This window comes from Geospiza fortis, unplaced genomic scaffold (genome assembly GCF_000277835.1).
Source record: "Geospiza fortis unplaced genomic scaffold, GeoFor_1.0 scaffold878, whole genome shotgun sequence".
NCBI classification, from domain to species: Eukaryota; Metazoa; Chordata; class Aves; order Passeriformes; family Thraupidae; genus Geospiza; species Geospiza fortis.
In genome coordinates, this window is record NW_005054471.1 from 187,832 (window position 1) to 210,742 (window position 22,911).

Genomic DNA, 22,911 nt, shown 5'->3' on the forward strand with positions numbered 1-22,911 from the left:
GGGAAAGACCTCTAAGATCATCAAGTCCAACTATTAACCCAGCATTGCCAACTCCACTATTAAATGATGTCCCCAAGGGCCAAATCTACACATCTTTTAAATACCTTCAGGGATGTTCACTTCACCATGTCCCTGGACAGCCTGTTCCTGTGCTTGTCAACCCCTTCAGTGACAATATTTTTTCTTAGTATCCAACCTAAACCTTCCCCGGGGCAACCTGATGCCATTCCCTTGTTACTGATTACCTGGGAGAAGAGACTGACCCCCACCTGCCTACATTCTCCTTTCAGGTTTGTAGAGGCATAAGGTCCTCCCTTGAGCCTCCTTTTCTCCAGGTAAACACCCCCAGCTCCCTCAGGTGCTCCTCACCGGACTTCTGCTCCACATCCTTCCCCAACTCCTTGCCCTTCTCTGGACTCACTCCAGCACCTCCAAGTCTTTCCTGTAATAATTGGCCCAAAACTGAGCCCAGGATTTGAGGTGGGGCCTCAGCAGTGCCCAGCACAGAGGGGCAGCCACTGCCCTGGTCCTGCTGGCCACACCATTGCTGATACATTCAGGATGTCCTTGGCCTCCTTGACCCCCTGGGCCCACCCTGGCTCGTGTCCAGCCACTGGAAACCAGCACCCCCAGGGCCTTTCCCACTCAGCAGCTTTCCAGCCACGCCGTCCCTGCAGAGCCCCCCTGCCCTCCAGCAGATCAGCACTCACACCCAGCTTGGTGCCATCTGCAAACTGCCTGAGGGTGCTCTCGATTCCCCCACCCAGATCATCAATAAAGATATCACACAAGGACTGACCCTAATACTTATCACTGGGGGACACCACCAATGACTGGCTACCAACTGCATTTAACTTCATCCACCATCACTTTCTGGCCACCACCCACTTTTTTTCCCAGTGAAGATCCACATCCACACATCCACACCATGGAAAGCCAGTTTCTCCAGGAGATGCTGTGGGAGATGGTGTCAAAGTCTTGGCTGAAGTCCCAGCAGACACATTCCCAGCCTTTCCCTCACCCACCACATGGGTCACCTTGTCACAGGAGGTGGTCAGGGGGGTCAAGCAGGACCTGCCTTTCACAAACCCATGCTGGCTGGGCCTGATCCCCTGGTTTCCTGTGTGTGTGTCCATGATGGCACTCAGGATGATCTGCCCCATGACCTTCCACAGCACTGAGGCCAGGTTGCCAGGCCTGTAGATCCCTGGATCTTTCTTTTGGCCCTGCTGGTAGATGGGCACTGTTTTTGCCAAGCTCCACTCAGCTGGAACCTCCCTGGTGAGCCAGAACTGCTGGTAAATGATGGGAGAGGTCTGGTGAGCACTTCCACCAGCTCCCTCAGGGCCCTTGGGTGGATCCCACCTGGCCCACAGACCTGTGTGCATCCAAGTGCTACAGCAGGTCATCATTTATTTCCCTTTGGATCATGGGGGCTTCATTCTGCTCCCCATCCCTGTCTTCCAGCCCACAGGGCTGTGCACCCCAAGAACAACTGGGGTTACTGTTACAGACTGAGGCAAAGAAGGCATAAAGCACCTCAAGCCTCTCTTATCCTTTGTTGCTATGTTTCTCACCACACCCAGTATAGGATGGAGCTTGTCCTTAGCCCTCCTTTTGTTGCTCATGTATTTGTAGAAACTGTTTTATATGGCAGTAGCCAGATGAAGTCCTAGTTGGGCTCTGGCCCTTTCAATGTTCTCCCTGCATAATCCCACAATTACAAGTCATTGTTGTTGGCCCAAGCTGGCACTTCTTCCAGAGGTCAGAAATTTCCCTTTCTTCTCCAAGTTCCAGCCCAAGTTCTCTGTTCAGCCAGGCTGGTCTGCTTCCTTGCTGGCTCATCTTTTGGCACATGGAGATGCCTTACTCCTGCGCCTTGTGCCTAAAGATTTACTTCTTAAAGAATATCCAATGTTCCCTGATTCCTTTGCTTTTCAGGACTGCCTCCCAAGTGACTGTTGCTAAGCATATGCCAACCAAGGAAAAAAATGACATTTCAGATCACAGAAATTCAGAGACCCACGTTATCATGAAATATGAGTCTCTGAGTTATCTGACCTTGCCTGCTGGAAATTGGCAGAATCTCCAAAAAATGAGGAGGGGGAGCAGTTTACTTGACATCAAGAAGGCTTATGCTTTCATCTCTTGTGCATGCCATCTAAAGAGTATTAATGTTCATAAGAAGGTGAAAGTTATAAATCAAGTTTGGTATATAATTATTTTTCTTCATCTGTTATTTGCAAAGTATCCAACTGCCTTGTCTGAGTCTTTCCATTCAGCACCTTCAGGAGACGATCCTGAGTACAAAGGAAATGTAAGCTATTTTTTATGCTTTTCCACGATGTCTCAGAGTATTATCAGAAGCCAAGGACTTCAGGGAAAGATGTCCTAGACAGAGGCACCATGGAGGAGGGGGGAACTGTCTGACTCATACTCCTTTCTAGGCATCTAGAGCACTAAAGAAATCTACATACTAAACCTGAGTAATTTCCAAAGATGCAGCAGTGGCTCTGCCCTCCATGGTTTAAGAAACCCAATCACAGTTACACTCCAATAGACAAGACCACATGCTGCTAAAAGAGTTTATTAAAGACCATACTAACAGTTCTCCTAACAATGGCACGTACAATGATTCAAAACCATGACAAATAGTGTGGAGTTTTGAAGAGCATTATTACAACACACCATGGACAAGAACAAAGCAGATGTGCTGTCTCAGAACTCTACAAGCAGGCCCGTGAAATACAGGAGTCACATCATACAGCTACACAAGTGTCAGAGAAAATAGAAAGGAAAAAAGTCATTCAATATGCAGTCCTTGAATTTATTGACAGTATTACAGTACTTTATGGGCAAGGACTGGCTTGTTCCAGCTGCACTTTCCAGAGCACAAGGGCAGCTGGAAAAGCAAAAATATCCCCAATAAAAACCCTCCAACAAACATGCCTCAGGTGCAATCACCATTCCAGACCTTCCTGCTCACTAATTTTCAGTCAGAAATTCTGACCTCCCTGCAATTACTTTGCTCAGGACAGTGTTTTGTTTTTTTAAGAAAACAAAAGCAGGATGCTTCTTTAAGACAGTGCAAAAATATTTCAATGGTATTGTCAATGGTATTATAAGATTAATGACAATCAGCACGGATCAACCACAGCACGGCCAACAGCATCTCCAAGATCAGAAGCAAACGGACGTGCTGCCCCTTGACCAGCACTCCAGACTGAAGGCTTGCAGAGGGGAGGTGTGTTCCTCTCTCCCAAGCAAGCCATCATTTCTGGGTTCATAGTGAGGAATGGTCTTAGCTACTCCAGGGTAATAAAATGCTACAGAAAGCCTGCAATATTAAATTATCCAATCCTCTGTCAAGCACTAACAAAAGAATATTGAAGTGGAAAAAGCACATAGCAGCCATGTGATTTGTAATGGCTCTAACTCTACGATTCTAACGCCGATCCCTTCCCGACCGTGTTGGTCACGGCAGCCCGAGCGTGCCTTACGGAGCTGAGCAGCTTACAGCACTCCCACGGCCATCAGGGACTCCCAGCAGCACGTGGGGATTTGTATTCTCCGAGACACACCAGCTAATTACAGCTGCAGCCTGCTCCTGGTGCGCTGCCTTTGCAGCTTTTGGCTACGAGATCTCAGGCCCCACCCTGGGCTTGTGGCCCTGGTCTGGCCCGTGCTCACAGCAGCACATCCGTGGAGGTACATTCACTTGGTGTGCATCTTCAGAGCCATCTGCAACCTCTTCTTCTTTCAGCAGATGTTGAGGTGTCTGTATATCACGTTGGCATAATCTGTGTCAGAAGATCCCCAGGCAGCTCCACAGTACGTGAATTCAATGAGAGATAACTGTGCTTTGTCAAACCCCCCCAAATCATCTCCTCCCAATTTCCACACAGTTGTGTTTGCATCGTAGTGTGATTACGCAGAACCTTTTTAATGCCTGCCAAATTCAGAGGATAAAATCACAGTGCTGCATATCAACAAAACCCAGCAATTCCAGCCTCCAATATAAAATAATTTATATACACAAAGCAGAATTTACATGTTAAGTAAGAAGAGATTGTCTCATTCTCTACGGTGTCTTACCCAGCTACTAAAAAATAAATAATTCACATCAGATTGATGGATTTGTTTCCTATACAGCACACGTGCGCTATCGGAGCTGACAAAGACAACATGAAAAAAACCTTTTGCAATTAATAAAAGAATTGTTGAACACTTGCACATATTGGCACAAGGCAGAAGAGGAAAGGGAACAGCTCAGCTCAGGTGCCTTCCTCTGTGGAGCGGGACTCAGATTTCAGCTTCACAAATTCCTTGGCAACTTCATCATTGGTTCTCTGAGAGAGAATCCTCAGGATTGTGAGTCCAGTCTCATCCATGTGAATCCTGCGCCCGAGGGGGCACCAGCAAGCACAACTTCCTTTGTCTGCTATGTCTCTGAGCTGCATCACTGCTATCCCCAGAACCCGGTCCTCCCGGGCAAAGCAGTAATCCTTCACACAGACTTGGAGCTCGTAGGCATCGGGGCCATCTTCATTCCCCAGGATGCTGAAAAACACACACAAATTCACTTACAGTGTCTGGACTGCAAAAACAAAGGTGCCAGCACCTGACTGGAGGGCTATGGTAAGTCACAGAAAACTCCTTTCTACAGAAAACCCTGGTCAGAGGGAGAGAAGTAAAACCTGCAGCATGTGGGCATTTTTGCTGATGTATAGCAGATAAAGAAAACCTGGTTACTGAAGAAGAAAAAACAAGGAACCCCTTTCAAGCTGCCTTTGCAACTTGTGTGTGTTTGTGTGTGTGTGTTAAACTGTGAAATGAGAGGAGTGGGAAACATTAAAGCCATGCTAATAGATTTTCAACTCAGATGACTTTAAACATTTCTGCTTCTGCTAAGGATGGCTTTATTTCAGAATTACTATTTTAATTAGATGAAGTCTTTGTTAAAGATTCAGGACCTTCCACTAATGTGAAAGCTAATAAAAATAAATCCCCAACCCTTCTGATGTTTCTAAAATTAAAAGAATAAAAGAAAGAAAATCTCTTCACTTAGAGGAAGCCTGCCTTTCCTCAGAGAACAGAACAATTATATGAACACTCCCTTCTCTCCCTTCTCCCCCAGACGTTTTTAGCCTTTTGCTGGTCAGTTCTCCTCATCTCATTTTTGTATGTACAGCTGAGAGAGTTCAAGCCTGCAGCTCCTTCTGTTAAGCCTCCCAAGAAGGCATATGCCCTTGTAGTAATGAAAGAAAATGAAATAAGAAGAGATCAATACTCAATGCTGAGAAACACAGCAATTCTAGCAGTGCAACTTGCTACCAATTCCAAGGGCTGTATCCTTGGAAACGAGTTCCGAAAGCATGTCCCACAGGTCAAGCTGGGATAAAAACGCACATTAAGATTAAGAAATAAATAAAAATGAACTTTTAGCCTCAATTCTACCAATAAAAAATATGAAGTTCATTAAAATGACAGAGCACAGTAAAATGTGTTCATAGGACACACAGAGAGCATTTCAGAAGGTGGTCAAAGGACACTGCTGGTATAGAACAAACCTCTGCGTCCCACCCACAGCAAAAACTTCCATAATCCAGCTTTTCTGCCAAGACATCAAAGACAGGACCAAGCTACTGGTTCATGTACTCTTCTTGGCCCTGTGCAGACTGTCTGGGGACACTGGACAACCCTATCTGTCCCTCTGTATCTGCACTTGCCATGCCAGATCCTCAGGATATTTTTCAGACTTACAAATGAAATGTTTCATTGTATTTTGGAGCCCAGTTGTTGCTCTTTGACTTGGTTGTGAACTTCCTCTTCTTGTCACTCTGGTGGGGCCCAATCATGGTGATTTCAACAAATGGACGGAACATGCCAGACGTCTGCCACTTCAGGTCGTTGGCTGCCACAACTGCAAAAGAGAGCCAATACCTGGTTCACAGCAAATACTCATTTGTATTTTTTGCTCTGGACATCCTTCAGCTCTGCCCTGCTTTCAATTTCTTATTTCTAACTCAAAACAGGACAGTGTCACAACACATATGGGCAGGACTTTTTTGTAATGCAAGGATATGCTTTTTTGATCTAGGTTAAGTTCTATGAAGGGAATTTAATATTTGCATTAGTATGTAACTTCTGCCATACAGATTGTCAAGAAATAAGCCCAGGAAAAAAGGCATTCCTCCAGCTCCGGGCAAGCTGCCCTGTTCCATGCTTACACCACCATTATGTCTGGGATAAGAAAAAAAAAAGGGGCAATTTGGAGGCCAATATTAAAGTCTCTGTTGAAAAGGAAAATGGGACTGCAGGTAAGAAAAACAAAGCCCATGAGCTGCGTGTGGTTTCAGGATCCAGAATTATTAGCTTTTAATTCTCATTCTATCTCAGGTCACTGCAGGGAGCAGACTGAAGCAGAGGAAATAGCTCTGAAAACCAGCTTTTGCACTTCAGTGTAGATTTAACCAGAAGAGAGGCCCGAAGAACTGTTTATATAAATCTTCAGAGGAAATTGAAGTAGTTAAGTATGCTGTATTCAAGTGAAGGAGATGAAGGAGGAAAAGGAACCCTGGGATGAATCACTGCTTTGGTTATTTCCAGAGTGGCTGTTCAGGGACCAGTGTGGCCTTCAGGACTGGGGAGAGGAGCCTCTGGACTCTCAGGGCCTCTGTGATCTCTGGGTGTACACTGAGCAGTTTCGCAAGATCAGCCTGCCCCGCTCTCTGCAGCAGAGACTAAACTGTGGCGCCTGGCGAGAGCCACCATCTGATTTTTGTTTACTTGCATACATCCCTGCCAATAAACAACCGGGCTGTGCACTGCCATGTCACCGGCTGGACAAGCTCACTTGCTGTTTCGCTACACGTCCCTGATGTGAAACAGAGAAAACAATTCTGGCCTGAGATCCCGTGAGCTAACACAGAAATATCCTGACTGCCAGCTGCAGATTCGCCCTGTGCAGCCCGAGCAGCAGCACATCTTGGCCATACCTTTCACCGTGACCTTGTGCTCCCCAGTTCCTGGGTGGGTGTACAGGTCGATCTGGATGGACACTTCTCCCACGGGATCATCCACACCGGAGCCTGTTGGGAGGAAATGGACACCCCCCCATGCACACATGGATTACTGGTCATTGGCACAGGTCTTTACAGCCTCAGGAAGACAATGTGGTGTTTTCACAGCACACCTCCCAGAGCCAGCTTTTCAGTCAGCACCGAGAATGTCACAGTAGTGCAAGATAACATCAGGCTCGCATGCCCAACACACATAAACACCAACACTTCTTCCACTCCACCAAAGATTGCATCCTATTGAGAACAGGAGTGAAGGCTTTTAAAGAATTTAAAAGACCTCAACAGCGGACCTTCACAGGGAGCAAGGATTTTTCACAGATTCCTGCCAAGCTACTGTGTATACATGCAGGCATTCCAGTGGTGGGCATTGGCATTCTAAAAGAAAAAAGAGGAGAGGACATCACACAACAGAGAAAATATAGGGAAAATATATATATATAGGTATTAGTGATTTGCACAGAGCCACAGTGCAGTCTCACCCTACAAGAACCTTCCTGCATGTTGTACATCACATAAAAGTTGTCATCCTGACTGTTTATCTGTTTCCCTCTGGAAGATGATGAGAATCCCTTCTTTGTTTTGCATCAAAAATGATGAGAGAGAAGCACTCACAATTTGCATACTTATTTCTCTTTATCAATTAGCCAGGGAGAAAACAAGAGGTAGTTGCAGAGGGAAAAGATAACATGTTCATAAAAGAGGGAGATCTCATGAACATTACAACTCATATATGATTTTTTCCAACTTTTTAACTTTTAATCACAATTATCATCATGTAATATGTGGAAATGACATTCTTCTGGGTAATAAAGGTAAGATGTCATGTAAATTACAGAAAATGACTGCTTTGCAAAATAAAAATCAAGTCTTGATAAGAGAGTGAGATTTTTCTGACTTTCTCTTTGATAGCTGCCTGACCTCAGTTTGACAATTAGCAATGCTGTTGTAATTAAGATATCTAGAGGGTAATTGAGTACCTATGAATAGCAGTTATTTTGTCAAATTTGAAGGTAAGATACATTACTAAGTGAAAAACTGGTCTGTTTGAAATTCTAGATAAGGAGATTGAAGGATATCATTACACAAACATTTTGATTAGACTGATCTAACATGTCAACTTTCACAAGAATGGTCTGCAGCAGCAAAAACACTCATTTAAAAACCAAGAGGTTGAGTGCCAACCAGTGCAATTCTCTGAGGAAAATTACATGCCACAGAACTGTAGGCAGTGAAAGTCACATTAATATACCAGTAAAAGCATCTAAGCAACCAAAAGAGAACCTCAAATTATTACCTCAGGGTTCTCATTCTTGACCTGAGCACATTAAATAATCTTTAGGGTTCAACAAATATGGTCTTGAACATACTGTTTCCTCCCTGCTTAGAAGGGCAATGTTGCCTTTTTTCTGTATATAAGCACAGAACTTTAAAATTGGTTGGCTTAATTATTGACCTGATCCATCTGCTGGTGTGGGTCTGTCATTGTTGGCATTTTCCACAGGAAGAGGCAGAATTACCAACAGAATGTAATCGCCATATCCACAGAAACATCAGCCACCAAACATTCAGGTCTTTATTGATCTTTAGTGTAACTAGTAGGTTATAAAGGAGATGGTGATGCCCCAGAAGAATAAGAGCAGAATCATCTCACTACCTTTGAAGAAGACAAAACTCATATTACAGTTTTTTTCCTACCTTCATTCTTGTCTTTTCATATAAAAATCTTGTTCTATGAACTGAAATTTTCAAAGACAAAAAACTACTCTGAAGATGGCCAACAAAAATATTCTGAGCACGTGTAACTGTGCACATACACACACTTGTACGTTTAGTGACCAGCACATTTAATTCTTGACATGAAAGCCTCACTGGTATTGCAATGCTGAAAGGTGAAACTGCAGAACTGAGCTCGTGCAAAGGGTTATAGATGTGTTTCACCTGAGGTAATAAAAAGACTTTGGACAGCAAAAAATAAATTAAGAGATAAAACACTGCAAGACTTAATAAAGGTAGGTGTCTCCTGGGCATCCAGACCTTTAGATAACCCCCCTTCAAGCCAGATGGTTCAAGCTTGGCCATAACCTTGAGTGCATATCCAACATTCCCATGGATTACAGTAGCCCTTCTCAGCAGACCACACGCATGCAAGCCCAGGACTTGAAACACACACCCCATGGTAAAGGGAGGGGGAACAAGTCTGCAGCATCTCCCAAAAACCAGTCCATTTTCAAGACAGCTTTCACATCCCATGAATAAATCTCAAACATGGGAACAGGTTCTCAGGCAAGGTACAGACTTCTAAACCACACAACCTGCGGCTCAGTCTGCGGGATGCAAGCATTCAGTGGAAGTTCATTTCTACAAGGGAACTACAGGGAACAGGACTCTGGAAAAGGTTTCTGAGCATGGGCAAGATGATTTGAAAAGCAAGGCAGTTGGGTAATGTTGTTATGGTAACAACATTAATCTTGAACATACCCTTATCAGGAAGAATGTCCTCATTAGCGGTAAACCTTATACCTTTCCCATCATGCACTGAGACATGAATTCAAAAGGCAAGAAAGAAAGCAGGATAAAGAGAGAAGAGTATGAATTACAACACAATTAGCAATGTCACTTAAACACAAGGCAAATACTCTAGCTCTTAACAGACAAAATATCCTCCTAGATCTTCTGTACCAGGATTTGGAGAGCAAGGCTGTCTGCAAGTAAGGCATAGTCTGGGTTAAAACAGAACAGAATTTGTGCTGGCGTAACTAAACTGCAGCCCAGACCCAATCTGCAGAGCAAACATTTAGCAGCATAGTGCCACAGAAGCCTACTCAGTAATGAAATGAAAGCAGTAGGTACCTCACAAACCGGAAGGTGCAACCACTGAGCAGGGAATTAAGAGAAGCAAACAGCATTTTTAAATGATACTGCATGAAGCCATGTGCTTCCAGGAGATTGTGGCACTTATGCAAAGGGAAACCTCAGTCACAGAGCTCTGGTAAGCAAATGTGAGCTGTAAATAATAGTGCTGTCCCTTCTGTCCCTTCAACCTGTGTGCAGATCTTCAAAACCATCTACCAGCCATGGTTAATGAGAAGAGTAAGCAATTAATATCCTTCTTTAGCCCAAATGGGAGGGAGGGAGTCACAGAATCACAGAATATGCAGAATTGGAAGTGACCCACAAGGGTCACTGAGTCCAGCTCCTGGCCCTGCACAGGACCATCCAAAGAGTGACACCTTCTATTTGAGAGCATTGTCCAAACATTTCTTGAACTCAGACAGGCTTGGTGCTCTGACCACTTCCCTGGGGAGCCTGTGCCAGTGCCCAGCCACCCTCTGGGGAAGAACCTTTCCCTGATATCCAACCTAAATCTCTCCTGACACAACTTCAGGCTGTTCCCTCAGGTCCTGTCATTGGTCAGCACAGGGAAGAGATCAGTCATGCCTTTCTCAGAGATAACTCAGCACTGATTCTGCAGATATTAGGTGGCATAGTGAAAATCTTTTATTCCCCAAACAGGGTCCAAAATTCTCAAGCCTACTAATGTACAAGATACTGATTTGGACCAGTGGCCAGCTGCCCAGTACTTGGTCCCTACAGTGGCTTAGAATTAGTCACAAAAACTGTCATCAGTCAGCTTTGAGATCTAATTCATGACCTCGTAATGTGTGTATATGATGCCCTAAAGCCAGAGCTTCATTCTTTCTAAGCTTCTTAAAAAATACATAAATACCCATGCACCCACTTCTGTGGCAGCCTTGTATATTCCTGCTTCTGAGAGGTAACGATAATGTTCCATTATCTTTGTGTTTCTGCTAAATACTTGCCCTCAGTGAAGTTTTACAGTCAAATCATGCATTGCATGAAGCCACTTTCTCATATCATCTTTGAATTGTCACTTTTGTGTCTTCAGTGGAGCACTTTTCTTTCTCTAATTTTAAGTACTCCAGACTGCAGTATGGACTGCAAGACATCAGTGCTGCGCACTTTCTTATACCGTAGCTCAGCATTTATTTAACAATTTAACAGTAATTTAACAGTATCCACATAAAAAACTAGCTTGGATATATAATGGGAAATATGTGCACAGAACAGCAAAGATTGTAAGTGCGCACTCAAGTTCCCCATTAAAACGTGGTTTGTGTAAGTGATGGCAACAGCCAGGTTCTGGAGTCCCTAGTGGATGTAGCAGTCTTTGACCTGTCTGGCCACTGGATGTCATCATTGCTCTGCTGGGACACAGCTACAGGACCATTCTCTCAAAGGTACGGATTTTTAATTTAATTTCACTGGTTTAATGCAGTCTGTTTGAACATAAGGAAGACTAGACTGTGCTGCTGTAGGCAGAGATCACAGAACCACAGAGCCATCAACGCTAGAAGAGACCTGCATGGTCATCTAGTCCAACTGTTAATCCAGCATCACCAAAATCATCCCTAAACTATGTCCCCAAATTCCACATTCAGACACCTCTTGTACACTTCTAGAGATTGTACACTTCTCCAACACCTCCCTGGAAAACTTATTCCAATGTCTAGCCGCCTTTTCAATGAAAAAATAAATTCTAATATCTAACCCGAACCTCCCCTAGCACAACTTCAGGCCATTTCGTCTCATCCTTTCACCTGAGACATGGCAAAAAAGACCAAACTGCACCTCACAATCTCCTTCCAGGTAGTTTCAGGTCCCCTCTGAGCCTCCTCTTGATGACTCAATATACCAAAACTAAACTAAACTTTCCTCTTTAGAAACAAACCCTGTTTTGCTCACAGAATCTCTGAACTATCTACACTTCTAAGGGAATGTCAGTATCAAGCAGCCTCATTTGCACACAAGGGAATGTATGTGAGCTTTCCCCTTGATGCTGGGACTTAGTATGATGACCTGTTGGCAGAGTTAGTACAGTGTGTGGGGTTGCCAGCTCTCTTAGGCTTGGAATGATTGAATAAAAAAGGATCCCATGCAAAAGATTGCAGAAGGACGTGCCAGGGAGCTGTATGACTTTGCTGCTGGGATGAAGTAGCTTAATGCAAGGCTTTTAATTAAACAGCCTGAAAACACAAAAATACCAGTTTTTGTTTAGACCCAACCCTTTGCAGCATGTGTTTCCTCTTACTGAGAATAGTGACATTCACAGTCAGCCAGTGATGGTCCTTGACTAGAGATCAGATTATTCTGTACAATAATATGGAGATGTTCGCATGAAAGCAACAAAATTAACTGTTTACCCCTCCACATTCAATGAAACAGCACCACCGAGCCATAAGCCTTCTCAGAGAGTCACCAAACAGTTTGGTGACCCATCCCAGCAGCTTATTAATATGTTGTGTGGCAATCTGTAATCACCTAGCTCCCACATACCCTGTACTGGCTGCAGACAAAACAGTGCATTTGCTGCTCACCTCAGAGACTTCTCCCTTTACAGGCAGCCTGTAGCTCTGTGAGTCATCACGTTGCTGTCACTCAGCCTTAGTCAGGGCCACACGGGCTGTGCCACACACACAGCTGGCCTGTGACACAGGCACTGACAGGTTTCTGCAGTGGTGTCTTGCTGAAATGGTGCCTCACACCACCGCACAAGCCTCAGTGCAGTAACTTCTAATTTCGCTTAAGCCACCCACCCACATTAATTCATGAAACGTGACTGTTAAGTGAGGACTGCAGAGAAAAAAAGACCACAAACACCCCAGGCCTTATGTTTCACATATTTCTGCTCTCCCCAAATGTAGTCATGGAGTGGCAAATAACCCCCTTTTCCTCTTTTCCAGTTTCACAAGCTCCGAACTGTCACACTTTCAGAAATGCTACTGCCAGAAGCACTCTTACAAACTGGCAGTACAAGGGAGAGAAATCATGAGCAGAGGCAAGAGCTCCACTGAACCCTGCCAACATAAAAGAGTCTTACCCTGAGCTGTCTGAGACTGGACAAATGTTTTGATGAGAGTGTCCGTGGTCTGAGTGTAGAGGGAGAGAGCATATCGAAGTGACTGTAGGTCTGGACTCTTCTCCAAGAAGGTTTTCTTCAGACCATTCCCACCAGCATGGAAATATTGCTAAGAGCAAAAAGAAATGGGAAAGGTACAGAGCAAGAATTGCAACCAGCAACCAACATGTATGAGCAGGTGTGCATACGGATAGGAAACAGCTGGAAAAATTCACAAAACAGCTTCTATACTGGAAACCTAGCCCTCAGACCAGCTGATACCAACTGCTCATGGCATTCCTCTTCCAAAGCACTTAAATATGAATATGCTGACTCCCAGCATGCCAGTCCTCTGAATTTCTTCAGGTGTACACATACATGGCAGTATTCACTTAGAGCCTTTATCACTGCGACAGCAGGGACAAACTCCTGCCATCTCATAAACCAGAACCGGCACTGTCCTCCCAAAGAGGACTTGGGGATGGAGTTGGGAAGAGCAGAAACAGAAATGGAATCACTTACTTTGATTGTATCCAGTGCCAGGTCCAGAACAGCACACTGCTTTGGAGTGAGGCTCCTGGTTTCTTCCCTCACCATATGATCCTGCAAACAAACATTGTATTTGACATGAGCGTGCTGTCAGAGGCTAAAGGAGTCCCCAGCACCACCACTTTCTCCAGATTCAAGCTGTATCTGTGTGGTGGCAGCATTAATTCAGCTGTTCAAGGAATGCTTAATGGAGTCTCTCAGAGTTGTTTATTACAGCTTAACTTGGAAATAAACTAATTTTCTCTCTTTCTTGCAGGCACAGAAGACATAAATAAGGAAAGAACTGGACAAAGGTAAGCAGCAATTTAAAATCACAGTTTGTCTCTCAAGAAAATCCAAACAGAAGCCTGCCTGACACCACTGTCATTCTAGAAAAGCCACAACAAAACTCTCCAAATACCATCTATATCAAGGAATTCTCAGAACTAGGCATTAGTGAAAGTTGTTATATCTCTGTTGGTTGTGGATTTTTTAAACTCTTCCAACTACAGAGGTCACTAAGTCATTCCATCATTTGTGAAAAAAAAAAAAGAAAAACAAAAGAAAATAGATTTGCCAAAAGAAGACATTGTTCCCATTAAGACCCACCAACTTTAACAGCAAAAAGCCAGTAATCATTTGGGAAAGAATTCTCTTTTCTGCAGTGGAAGCACATGCTAGAGTCCTGGCTGACTACAAGGATGTGCCATCCTTTGGCATTTCACTAAGCTCTTTCTCTGATGCTTAGTCTAGATGTCAGGGGAAAACAGTGTATTTTAGGAAGCCAAAGCTTTGCACAAACCCATATTCTAACTGAGTAGCTGGAAGGTCAGGCCAGCTGACTTCAGGTTGGGCCCTAAAGCATTCATAAAAAAGATGTAAGCCAATCAGGCAAAGGCTTTATCCCTACTTTAAGCATGTCATAGGCCCCCTAGACACTTCCCAGGAGATACATCTGCTAGATTGCCTCTGTGTAAAGCACACCTAGTCTGTGGCATCATGTGTGGGTTTCACAGGGACAAACCTGCTGGCTATCTTGCAGCTTGCTGATTCCTCACACAGCCTGATGCTGTCCCCATTCATTATCCACTGCAATCCATCTCCTGCCTGATGGAGACAGGGCTCTCTGCAGTCTAGGGGCAGCCATAAGGCATTTGCCACACTTCTCACAGACATCTAGCTATCAACTTTACACAGTAAAGCCTTGAACTGCACTGAAGATGCCTCTCAAGTTGTCAGTTTCTCAGACAAGTTCACACCCTGCTTTCTTGAGTAGCAGAGATGTGCCTCAATGTGCCTCTTTCTCCACACAGGATGTCCCTGGTCTGGGGACTGTGTACAGGGGCACAGTACTTGGTGAGCTGCAGTGTGCCTTCTGCTGTGATATGCTGTCCTGAGGGGAGCAATAACTCTCCTCCTTTTTCTTCCTGAGCTGGGGGTAATTCAATTGAAGATGATGTGGCTTCACACTTCAGTACACAGAGACTTTAGTGCACAGAGGGTAAAGTGTTCTTTTCTCTGTCTCACAGTCAGATTAAGCACAAAATCAGACAGAGCCCAAGGCCACATTCATGGGAAAGGCCAGTTTAGTCAGGGTAGCTGTGTTCCCAAGGCAGAGCTACTTTCACATCCGCTAAAATGACTTCCTAGGCCTGCCTGCCAGATTGTCCCAACTGCCACAGAAAGCAGGTGGTCAGCACTTTTCTCTCAAACACCTACAGAGCTCATTCAGCCCCACGGAGAGGCCACTCTGCCCGTGCCCATGCTGTCAATGCACAGCAACACATCACTGCTTTCTCTGAGTTTTCCAGTGTCATTTCCTTCAACACATTATGTAAAAATAATCCAGAGACTGGACTGGTAATACTTGCACCTACTCAGAGAGGAGCCCACGACTGTCATTCCTGTGCATACCTGCCCTCTGCAAATCCCACACTGTTCCTATAAAGAACTGTGCACAGTGCTACCTTGCACTTCCCAGATTGCCAGCCAGAAGCAAGAAACAAATATTTACATCAAATAATTATGCAAGTTCAAGCAGAAGAAGTAAAAAAAAACAAACAAAACAACCCCAAACAACCCAACAACTTTTCGTGATCTCTCAGCCTCATCCTTGTACTCTCCACAGGTATTTTCAGAAGAAACTCTGTGGTCAGAGCCTGGCTGTTTACCCTGGGGACAGCACAAGGGAGAGGAGGTAGCTGCTCCCTGCTCCAGTTGCTGGCTATTAAGTAAACTGAGCAGAAAGAGTTTGATAATAAGTGGGAGGCAGATATGTGGCACCAAGGAGTCAGGTTTATGGTTGGCTTTCTGAGCATTTTAAAATACACTGTGAAATTGATTTGTCATCAGGACGAGAGCCTGTGCTTGTCAGGTCTGTCAGCCTCAGTTTTCAGCTGAGTTATCTGATTCACTAGGGCTCTGTTCTCCCTGTCCTATTTAAGACCAATAAGGCTTATAATCCATCCCATAATTTTCCCAGGCTTTTAGTGGAACTGAAAATGCAGAGGAGGGGGGGGTCTGAAGAACCATGCCTTCCCTGTTAGCTTGTATGTGCCTGCAAAAACAAAAGGACAAAAAATAGAATATCCACAATTCTTACACAGACTCCAACAATTTTTACTCTTCTAACACTCCTATTCTACTGGAAATTTTTGGACACAATGTCATTTCCCTTATGGTCTCCAAAATTCAGGTGCTTTCACACTGGAGCACAACTGTCTTGCCACATATAAAATCCTGTGTACCTATACTGCTGCAGTTCTATATGCAGATATGCAAATAAAGGTTTGAACACACATCAGGGCTTGCCTGATTTGCATGATTACGTGCATTTCTAAAAATGCAGCCCAGAGTCACCAAAGTTAAGCTTTACAGTAACTGAAGACAAGCCGCTGCTGGGGGACAGCCTTCACCCAGCCAGTGCAGATGGAAATCAGCAAAGCTTCCTACCCATTCCTGGCAAAAGGTGCCCTGTACACTCTTCGAAATTCCAGTAATGAGAAAATGTGGAACAAGTAAAAGATAACAGTGAATTTCAGTGGCCACGCCCAAGAATGCAAGCAAACCACAGGAATTCACAGACTGTCCTTGCGACCTGGGAGAAGAAACAGCAAATTCAGAGCTCTGCCTTCAGACACCGGTAGTACATGTGAAAGGCAGGGATGGCTTCCTTTTCATCATGTGGAGACATGATGAGTCCCTGCTGATGCTTTTGCAAAAGAAAGGGGAAACTCAGGAAACAGGAGTCACATTTGGACGCTGTAGTTCAGCTGCCACTCTCTCAGGCTGGCTACAAAGCTCCTTTCTCCCCATTTTTCCCATGGAAGCAACAGACATCATTGCAAGTGCAGGAATCAGGGAAGGAAACGCAATCCTCATGAGACACCATGTCACCAGGGATGACAGCCTGACTGTGGGAGTGCATAAGGCCATCACTCAGCACAAGTAACAGCTATTCCCTGGGGAGACACACTTGGAGGCTTATGCTAGGTGACTATTAACTGCTATGTACCAGCCTCAAAATGTAGCTGGAGAACAGGTGCACATCTAATGACATACCTGCATGTCCTGATCACTTGCTAGGACTGCTAATAAGCACTGCCTTAAATGAGCAGTGTACTGGCCACATAAACGTGTATGGAAAATGTATCTGCTGGGCAGGGGACACAGGTGTATGAAGACAGCTGTATTAGTGTGCAAGACAAAACCAGAAAACTACAGGAAGGGACAAATGCCTTTTGAAACTGCAATAATCACTTAGGAGAATATCCTTTGCACTGGGAAGATTTCCTTGGTCATGCTCTGACACAGAGTTCAGGTTCAGCTCCATCTCCCTCGCAGCAGCCTGTGCACTGTGACACTTAAGATTTAGACCTCCTCCTCTTGCACAATACCAGTCTTGTAGCACCAGTGCAACCACAGCAGAGAGCAATCTGAGTGCTGTGAGGCGTCACTATTTTCATACCATTCCTGTCGTGATCACTGAATTAGTGCTTGATTCGCTTATGATGAGGTGGCGTGCACTTCATAATGCTCATGTCATGCACTGTCACGTCATGCACTGTCAAAACACATCAACAGACCCTTCATGCTAAATGCCAGCTTGCCTGTGAAGGGAGCCCACGCAGAAGGAATTTACAGACACAGGCTCTCTTCCATAAGCAACAGTTATTTTTTTAACAGTCCATGTAATTCACCCACAGCTAACGCAAGTGTCTTTCCAAGCATTAGGGACTCCCTTTTATAAATGGGGATACGGAGGAGCTGGCCAGATATTCAGAAATTTCCTTCTTTTCACTTTAAATCAATGTACCAGACTTAGCACCATGTATACAGAAGAGAAAAACTACTTTGATGATTAAACACACAGTAAGATTTAATGTTAAGCACTATGCTAATGTTAGCAGAATGCATTTAAAAGCACATTTAATGCATTTAAAGGCATTTCTCTATAACTGCATTCAGCGACGAACCACTGGAAGCACAGGGCATGCTATGTACTACCACACTTCCATGCTTACACACAGGGACATTAACACAAGCCATGCAGGACAATACCTTCAACTTTGACAAGTGTCCCAGTTCCTTAGCAGCACTGAAAATCAACTGTGTGCCCTACGGTTGCAGAAGTTAGAAAAGAAAGGAGGGGGGAAAATAAGGTTATAAACAAGCTTCACATATTTTCCTTTGAGCAAGTCAAGTCAGTTCACAGCCACTTCACATAACCACCCCAAGGCCAGGCACAACAACCGGACTCTCCTTGCCAGTTTATTACCTAGCACAAACCCTGGCATTTCTGTGGATACCACAAAAGCTATTTCAGAGCACAATGTCTTGCTAACCAGATCACTCTTGCTTACAGCAACCACTCATTTATACAGGATGAACCTTCAAATGAACTGCACAGGGTTGGAGTGAAGGCCATCTCCAAACACTCCTCTAGATTTCACATCTAAATACACACAAAGACTGCAAAAACTGGCCACAGCAAAAGATCACACAACCCCAAGATGATGAGAATCTGTCCATAGAGGTAGGGCCCAGTCATCATGGTGGGGGTAAGCACAGATCAGATCATAAACAAAACTGGACCTCAGCTGTTCAGGGGTGAGAGATTGAGAAAGTCTTGTGAATACTACAGCATCACCTTCAAATGTTCTAGAGCTTGGCCAGTGGCTCTTCTTCCCTCACTGTGCCTTACTAAAGCTGTATAACCAAAGAAGAAACATATGAGAAGATGAACCCCAGTGAAAGGAAATCTTGCTTCAAGGCACTTCACCAGTCTCACTGTAAAAAAATCTCTTCCTTTTACCTAGCCTAAATCTACCCTCTCCTGGTTTAAAAGCTATATGATACCTATGTACCAACTGGTTATTTAGGCATTTGGAAAATAAATTTTAACACATTAAATGTGTTTCAGCTAGGTCAGGTTGCTCAGAGCCCCATCTAACCTGGGATGGTGCATGTTGTATAAGGACTGTTGGTTTCACAAACAAAAGGTCTTCAGTAAATTAAATTCTCCTTCCCTCTCCACTACTATCCTTTCTTATCTTAACAGTCTTCAACACTCCCACTTAACCTTAACAACAGCCTTGACCACACCCCACCCCAAAATACCTCAAACTGTAATGAAGCAAGATGCAAACCCAGAATTATTATAGTATATTGCTCTTTGCCCCTGCCAACATCATTCAGCTTTCCTTTGCTGCCTTCCTGGGTATTTGCTCATTGCTCTTTAGGTCAGTACTCTGTGGAACAAGAACTATCTCACACAGGGATTTGCAGAGAAGACCTTGGGAACTGGCTACTACTCCAAAGATCACTGCTGAAATAATTTTTTAAAAAAGGATTAAAATGAACATCAGCCCCTCTAAAAGTTTGCTCTCAGCAAAAAGTCTCGATACCTGTTGCCTCGGATACCAGAAGAAAAACAGGCAGCTTATAGATGTAACACTGGAAAACTCGAGACTTGCTCTAGGGCAACTGGACACCCTCTGCTAATCACAAGAGCAGCCCATAACTGAATTTTTAAGGTGAGGAAAGGCTTCTTCTTTAGTTTTTCCAGCTTTGGAAATTTCTTCAAGCTGAAAGACTCTGTGACCTGAAACCAGAGATCACCTCTTGATTTGCTCTACTTGTAACCACCAGCTAACCCTCACTGTTCCTCAGCCTTTTATGTTTGTTGAATACAAACTGACACAGAATGAACATTATTGATTTTCTAGCTAAACAGAAGCTCTTGATAAATGATTAAGTTCACAACTTCTGGCAGGGGTGGAGGGGAAAGTGCAGGCAAGCACAATGAATCTACAAAGGAAAGCTCCTGAAATGAGAAGAGCAGCTTGTCTTCTGTCAGTATCCAATCGGTAATGTTGAAGAGAACAGCTCTCTAATCTGAAAGAGCACAAATTTCCATGTTTTTCCAGCAAGGAAGGTTGAACATGACTGCACACCAGCAGCAACAGAGATATTTCATGGTGGGCCATGCCAAATAACCGACCTGAATACAGGGTTTCACCAGCCTCTTCTACCCAACAGATGCCCCTGCTGCTCTGTACGATTTGCCATGAAAATGTTGACTTATAGGGTCTTAAAATTTAAGGGTTTTGAGTCCATTGACCATGCAGGAAACAAAAACGAAAACATTTTTGTATCTGGAATTTTGAAAAAGGGAGTAGTCTCAAAACACAGTAACATCAACCTTTCTTAATTCAATATTTTCAGCATTCACTGGACACTTTTTTTAATATACATTTGAGCAACAACATTAACCAGCTCAGGCACGTAGTCTTCCTGCCTCAAGCTTCTAAGGAGGGCAGGTCAGTAACACTGAGCAATAGCCAGTGACTGGACACGCTTTGTGGAACAAAGCTCCTCAGATAACTCCCAGCTCTTGCACACCAAGAAAATCCTTGTCAATCAGTGGCAATCTCTGTCAATGCATCTGCAAGGAGAAATTATTTTGCTGTTACACTGAGTTTGTCATCAGGGCTGGCAACATCTAATGAAAATCTGGACAACTCCTTCCTCTGCCAAATGGCATTCTTGTAAACAAGATGCCATACTCCTCAGAGAAGTTATTTATGACGGAAAACATACCACAAAGCTCTACAGACAGCATTTATTCCAGTTGTGCCAGAGAGTGAGAACAACTGAACTTAAATTATCAGGTAGCTTTGAGAAAAGCTGCCCACAATGGAATTGATTAAAATGTCAAGGATAGAATATGAGGACAAATTAAATCCTTATCATGAATCATGCCTAGCTCTGCAGCAAACATAGCTGGAAAGGGAATGGGCTGGTTTTCCTCGCTCTTCCATGATGTTAGCTGTACTTTCCTGAACTCTTCAGAAACAATAAACACACCTATAGTCCACAACACAGAGATTTTAAATTCTGTGTTAAGGGTCTGATGCTTTTTTCTCCCTTCAGTGAAAGCATGCAGAGAATGATCATCAGCTGACTCAAGTCTAATTGTTGGAAGCCAATAGAATGGCACTGATTTACACTCCAAGCGACTCAAACCCTCAAAGCTTAACTGTCCTACTGCTCAGCTGACAAAGTTAGGAAACAAAAGCCTACCACAAGTTTTTTGGATTCCAGTCCTTTTTTGGAAATCGTATTATATGTGATGCTTATTTTTCTGAAACAACACTGAAAGGAAGTTTTATCTCATATTGTACATTTACTTCCCATATTTTTGTAATTCCTATGTTCAATAACAATGAGATCTGATAATTTAACAGCATTTAAGTTCATTTAAAAAACTCTATTGTATCTGGCAATGTCTGTTAGCACACATTAGGATAAAACTATTTTTTAGTTGTTGTGGTGTATTAAACCACAAAAATTGACAAAATAAGCTTAAAAGTGGGGATGAAAAGAGGAAAATAATTCCCTGTCAGTACAGAGAACTAGGCACATATGCAGTTCACAGACCATAATTTTATTCAAGGCTAAGACAGCTTTTTCTCCTCACAGAGGCAGCCTTCAACTTTTCTGCTCCAAGCTAGCACAAGGGAGAGGACTCATTTAAAATAACAGAAGTTCAGAAAGATTTCAGAAAACCTCTTAAAGTCACACTCTCCTCCACCACAGAGCTCTGGAGCAGCTCAGGCAGATGAGCCTGAAAAATAGGCAGTCTGGAAGTCAAATGCAAATTCTGTCCTCAGCTTAAAGAAAATTTAGTTCTTATCCTGGAAGATGTTCTCATTTAGTGACGAGAAGTCTGACAAGTAGAAAAAAGTACAGCAGGAGCAAGCACAAACAGAACCTCACGTGAATGGCTGCAGGGTGCTGTGTGAAATAAATAAAGGAGAGCCTCCAGAGGAATCACCTGGGTGTAAACTAAGCACTTCTCTCACCTGACTAGTCACTGATGGCATGGTACAGTTTCATCGTAAGCAGTTGAGAAAGAAATGTATAACTATTCTGTTAATATCACTGAGCGTTGCGCACTGAACCCCAAAATACAGATTCCCAGAGTGTATATCCACTCAACCAAGACAGAAGGTGTTTAATTACATGCTGGATCTTAAAATTAGTGAGGTGTGAATTACTTGGTGAGTTACTGGGATCATATTGCTGCTAATTTCACAAGCCACAGGCAGAGAATGCTCAGAGAAGTCACCCAACTGAAAGTCATGAAGAAGCCGCAGATCAGAGCACAGTCAGAGCCGGAAGCTGTAAAACTGCCCTGTCCCCACTGGATCCCTCACAGTGCTAACACTTTCTCACCTGAGCCCCACACCAAAGAATCTTCCAGAAGCAAATTTAACTGGAATTGTTAAGTCTGGAGAGAGGTATTTAAGCACTGTGCAGTGGCAGGGTCACACAAGTGACAGGCAAGGCAAACTGCAGGGTGACGGGAACCCTTCTACCTGAGCAGAAGGTTTCCATGACCTCCATCAAAAAGACTTCTGCACCTCCAGTAGTTTTGCAGAAAGAAGATAAAATATTCCATAAAAGAGATTCTTTTCTACCATGAATATCTCCTACTTCTTAAGGGCTGCACATGACTTTTAGGATGGAAATCCCTGTCAGTGGTCTTTCAAACACAGAGAGGCTCCACTAGGGCATTCTGTTGCTAAGGGCTGGGAGGAAAGTGTGTTACAGTGCCTGAGGCTATTTGTGTCTGATGTGCTTGCAAAAGGAAAAAATAAAAAAGGGGAAAAAAAAAGAAAAATAAAAAAAAAAAGGCAAGCCAAATTAGCTAAGAGCGGCTTGGCACAGAAGTAGAACAGCAAAAAGAAAGTACTGCTTCTGCCCATGCTGGCAGTCCCAAATTTTGCCTTGCCTTGCCCAGCTAGCCTTCACTGAATGATGAAAATCTGGTGGTGACAGAATTAATGGCTATGCCCCAGAGAACAGTGGAAGCAGCTC

The 22,911-nt window shown here is 43.8% G+C and overlaps 1 protein-coding gene across 5 annotated transcripts in view; it reads right to left on the reverse strand.

Moving 5' to 3' along the window:
• Positions 1-2,577: 2,577 nt before the first annotated feature.
• Positions 2,578-22,911, reverse strand: part of UNC13B (unc-13 homolog B) — a 180,911-nt gene continuing 160,577 nt past the window's right edge. For 2 of the 5 annotated variants that reach the window (XM_031062859.1, XM_031062857.1), the window contains 6 exons: positions 18,088-18,144; positions 13,522-13,602; positions 12,982-13,129; positions 6,999-7,091; positions 5,764-5,923; positions 4,275-4,560 (listed from right to left, as the gene is read on the reverse strand). In XM_031062859.1, coding sequence (XP_030918719.1) covers positions 4,275-4,560; positions 5,764-5,923; positions 6,999-7,091; positions 12,982-13,129; positions 13,522-13,602; positions 18,088-18,144 — 825 coding nt within the window. Of the gene's footprint in view, positions 4,561-5,763; positions 5,924-6,998; positions 7,092-9,560; positions 9,618-12,981; positions 13,130-13,521; positions 13,603-18,087; positions 18,145-22,911 lie in introns of all 5 variants that reach the window. The other 3 variants (XM_031062855.1, XM_031062856.1, XM_031062858.1) reach the window with 3 other exon arrangements.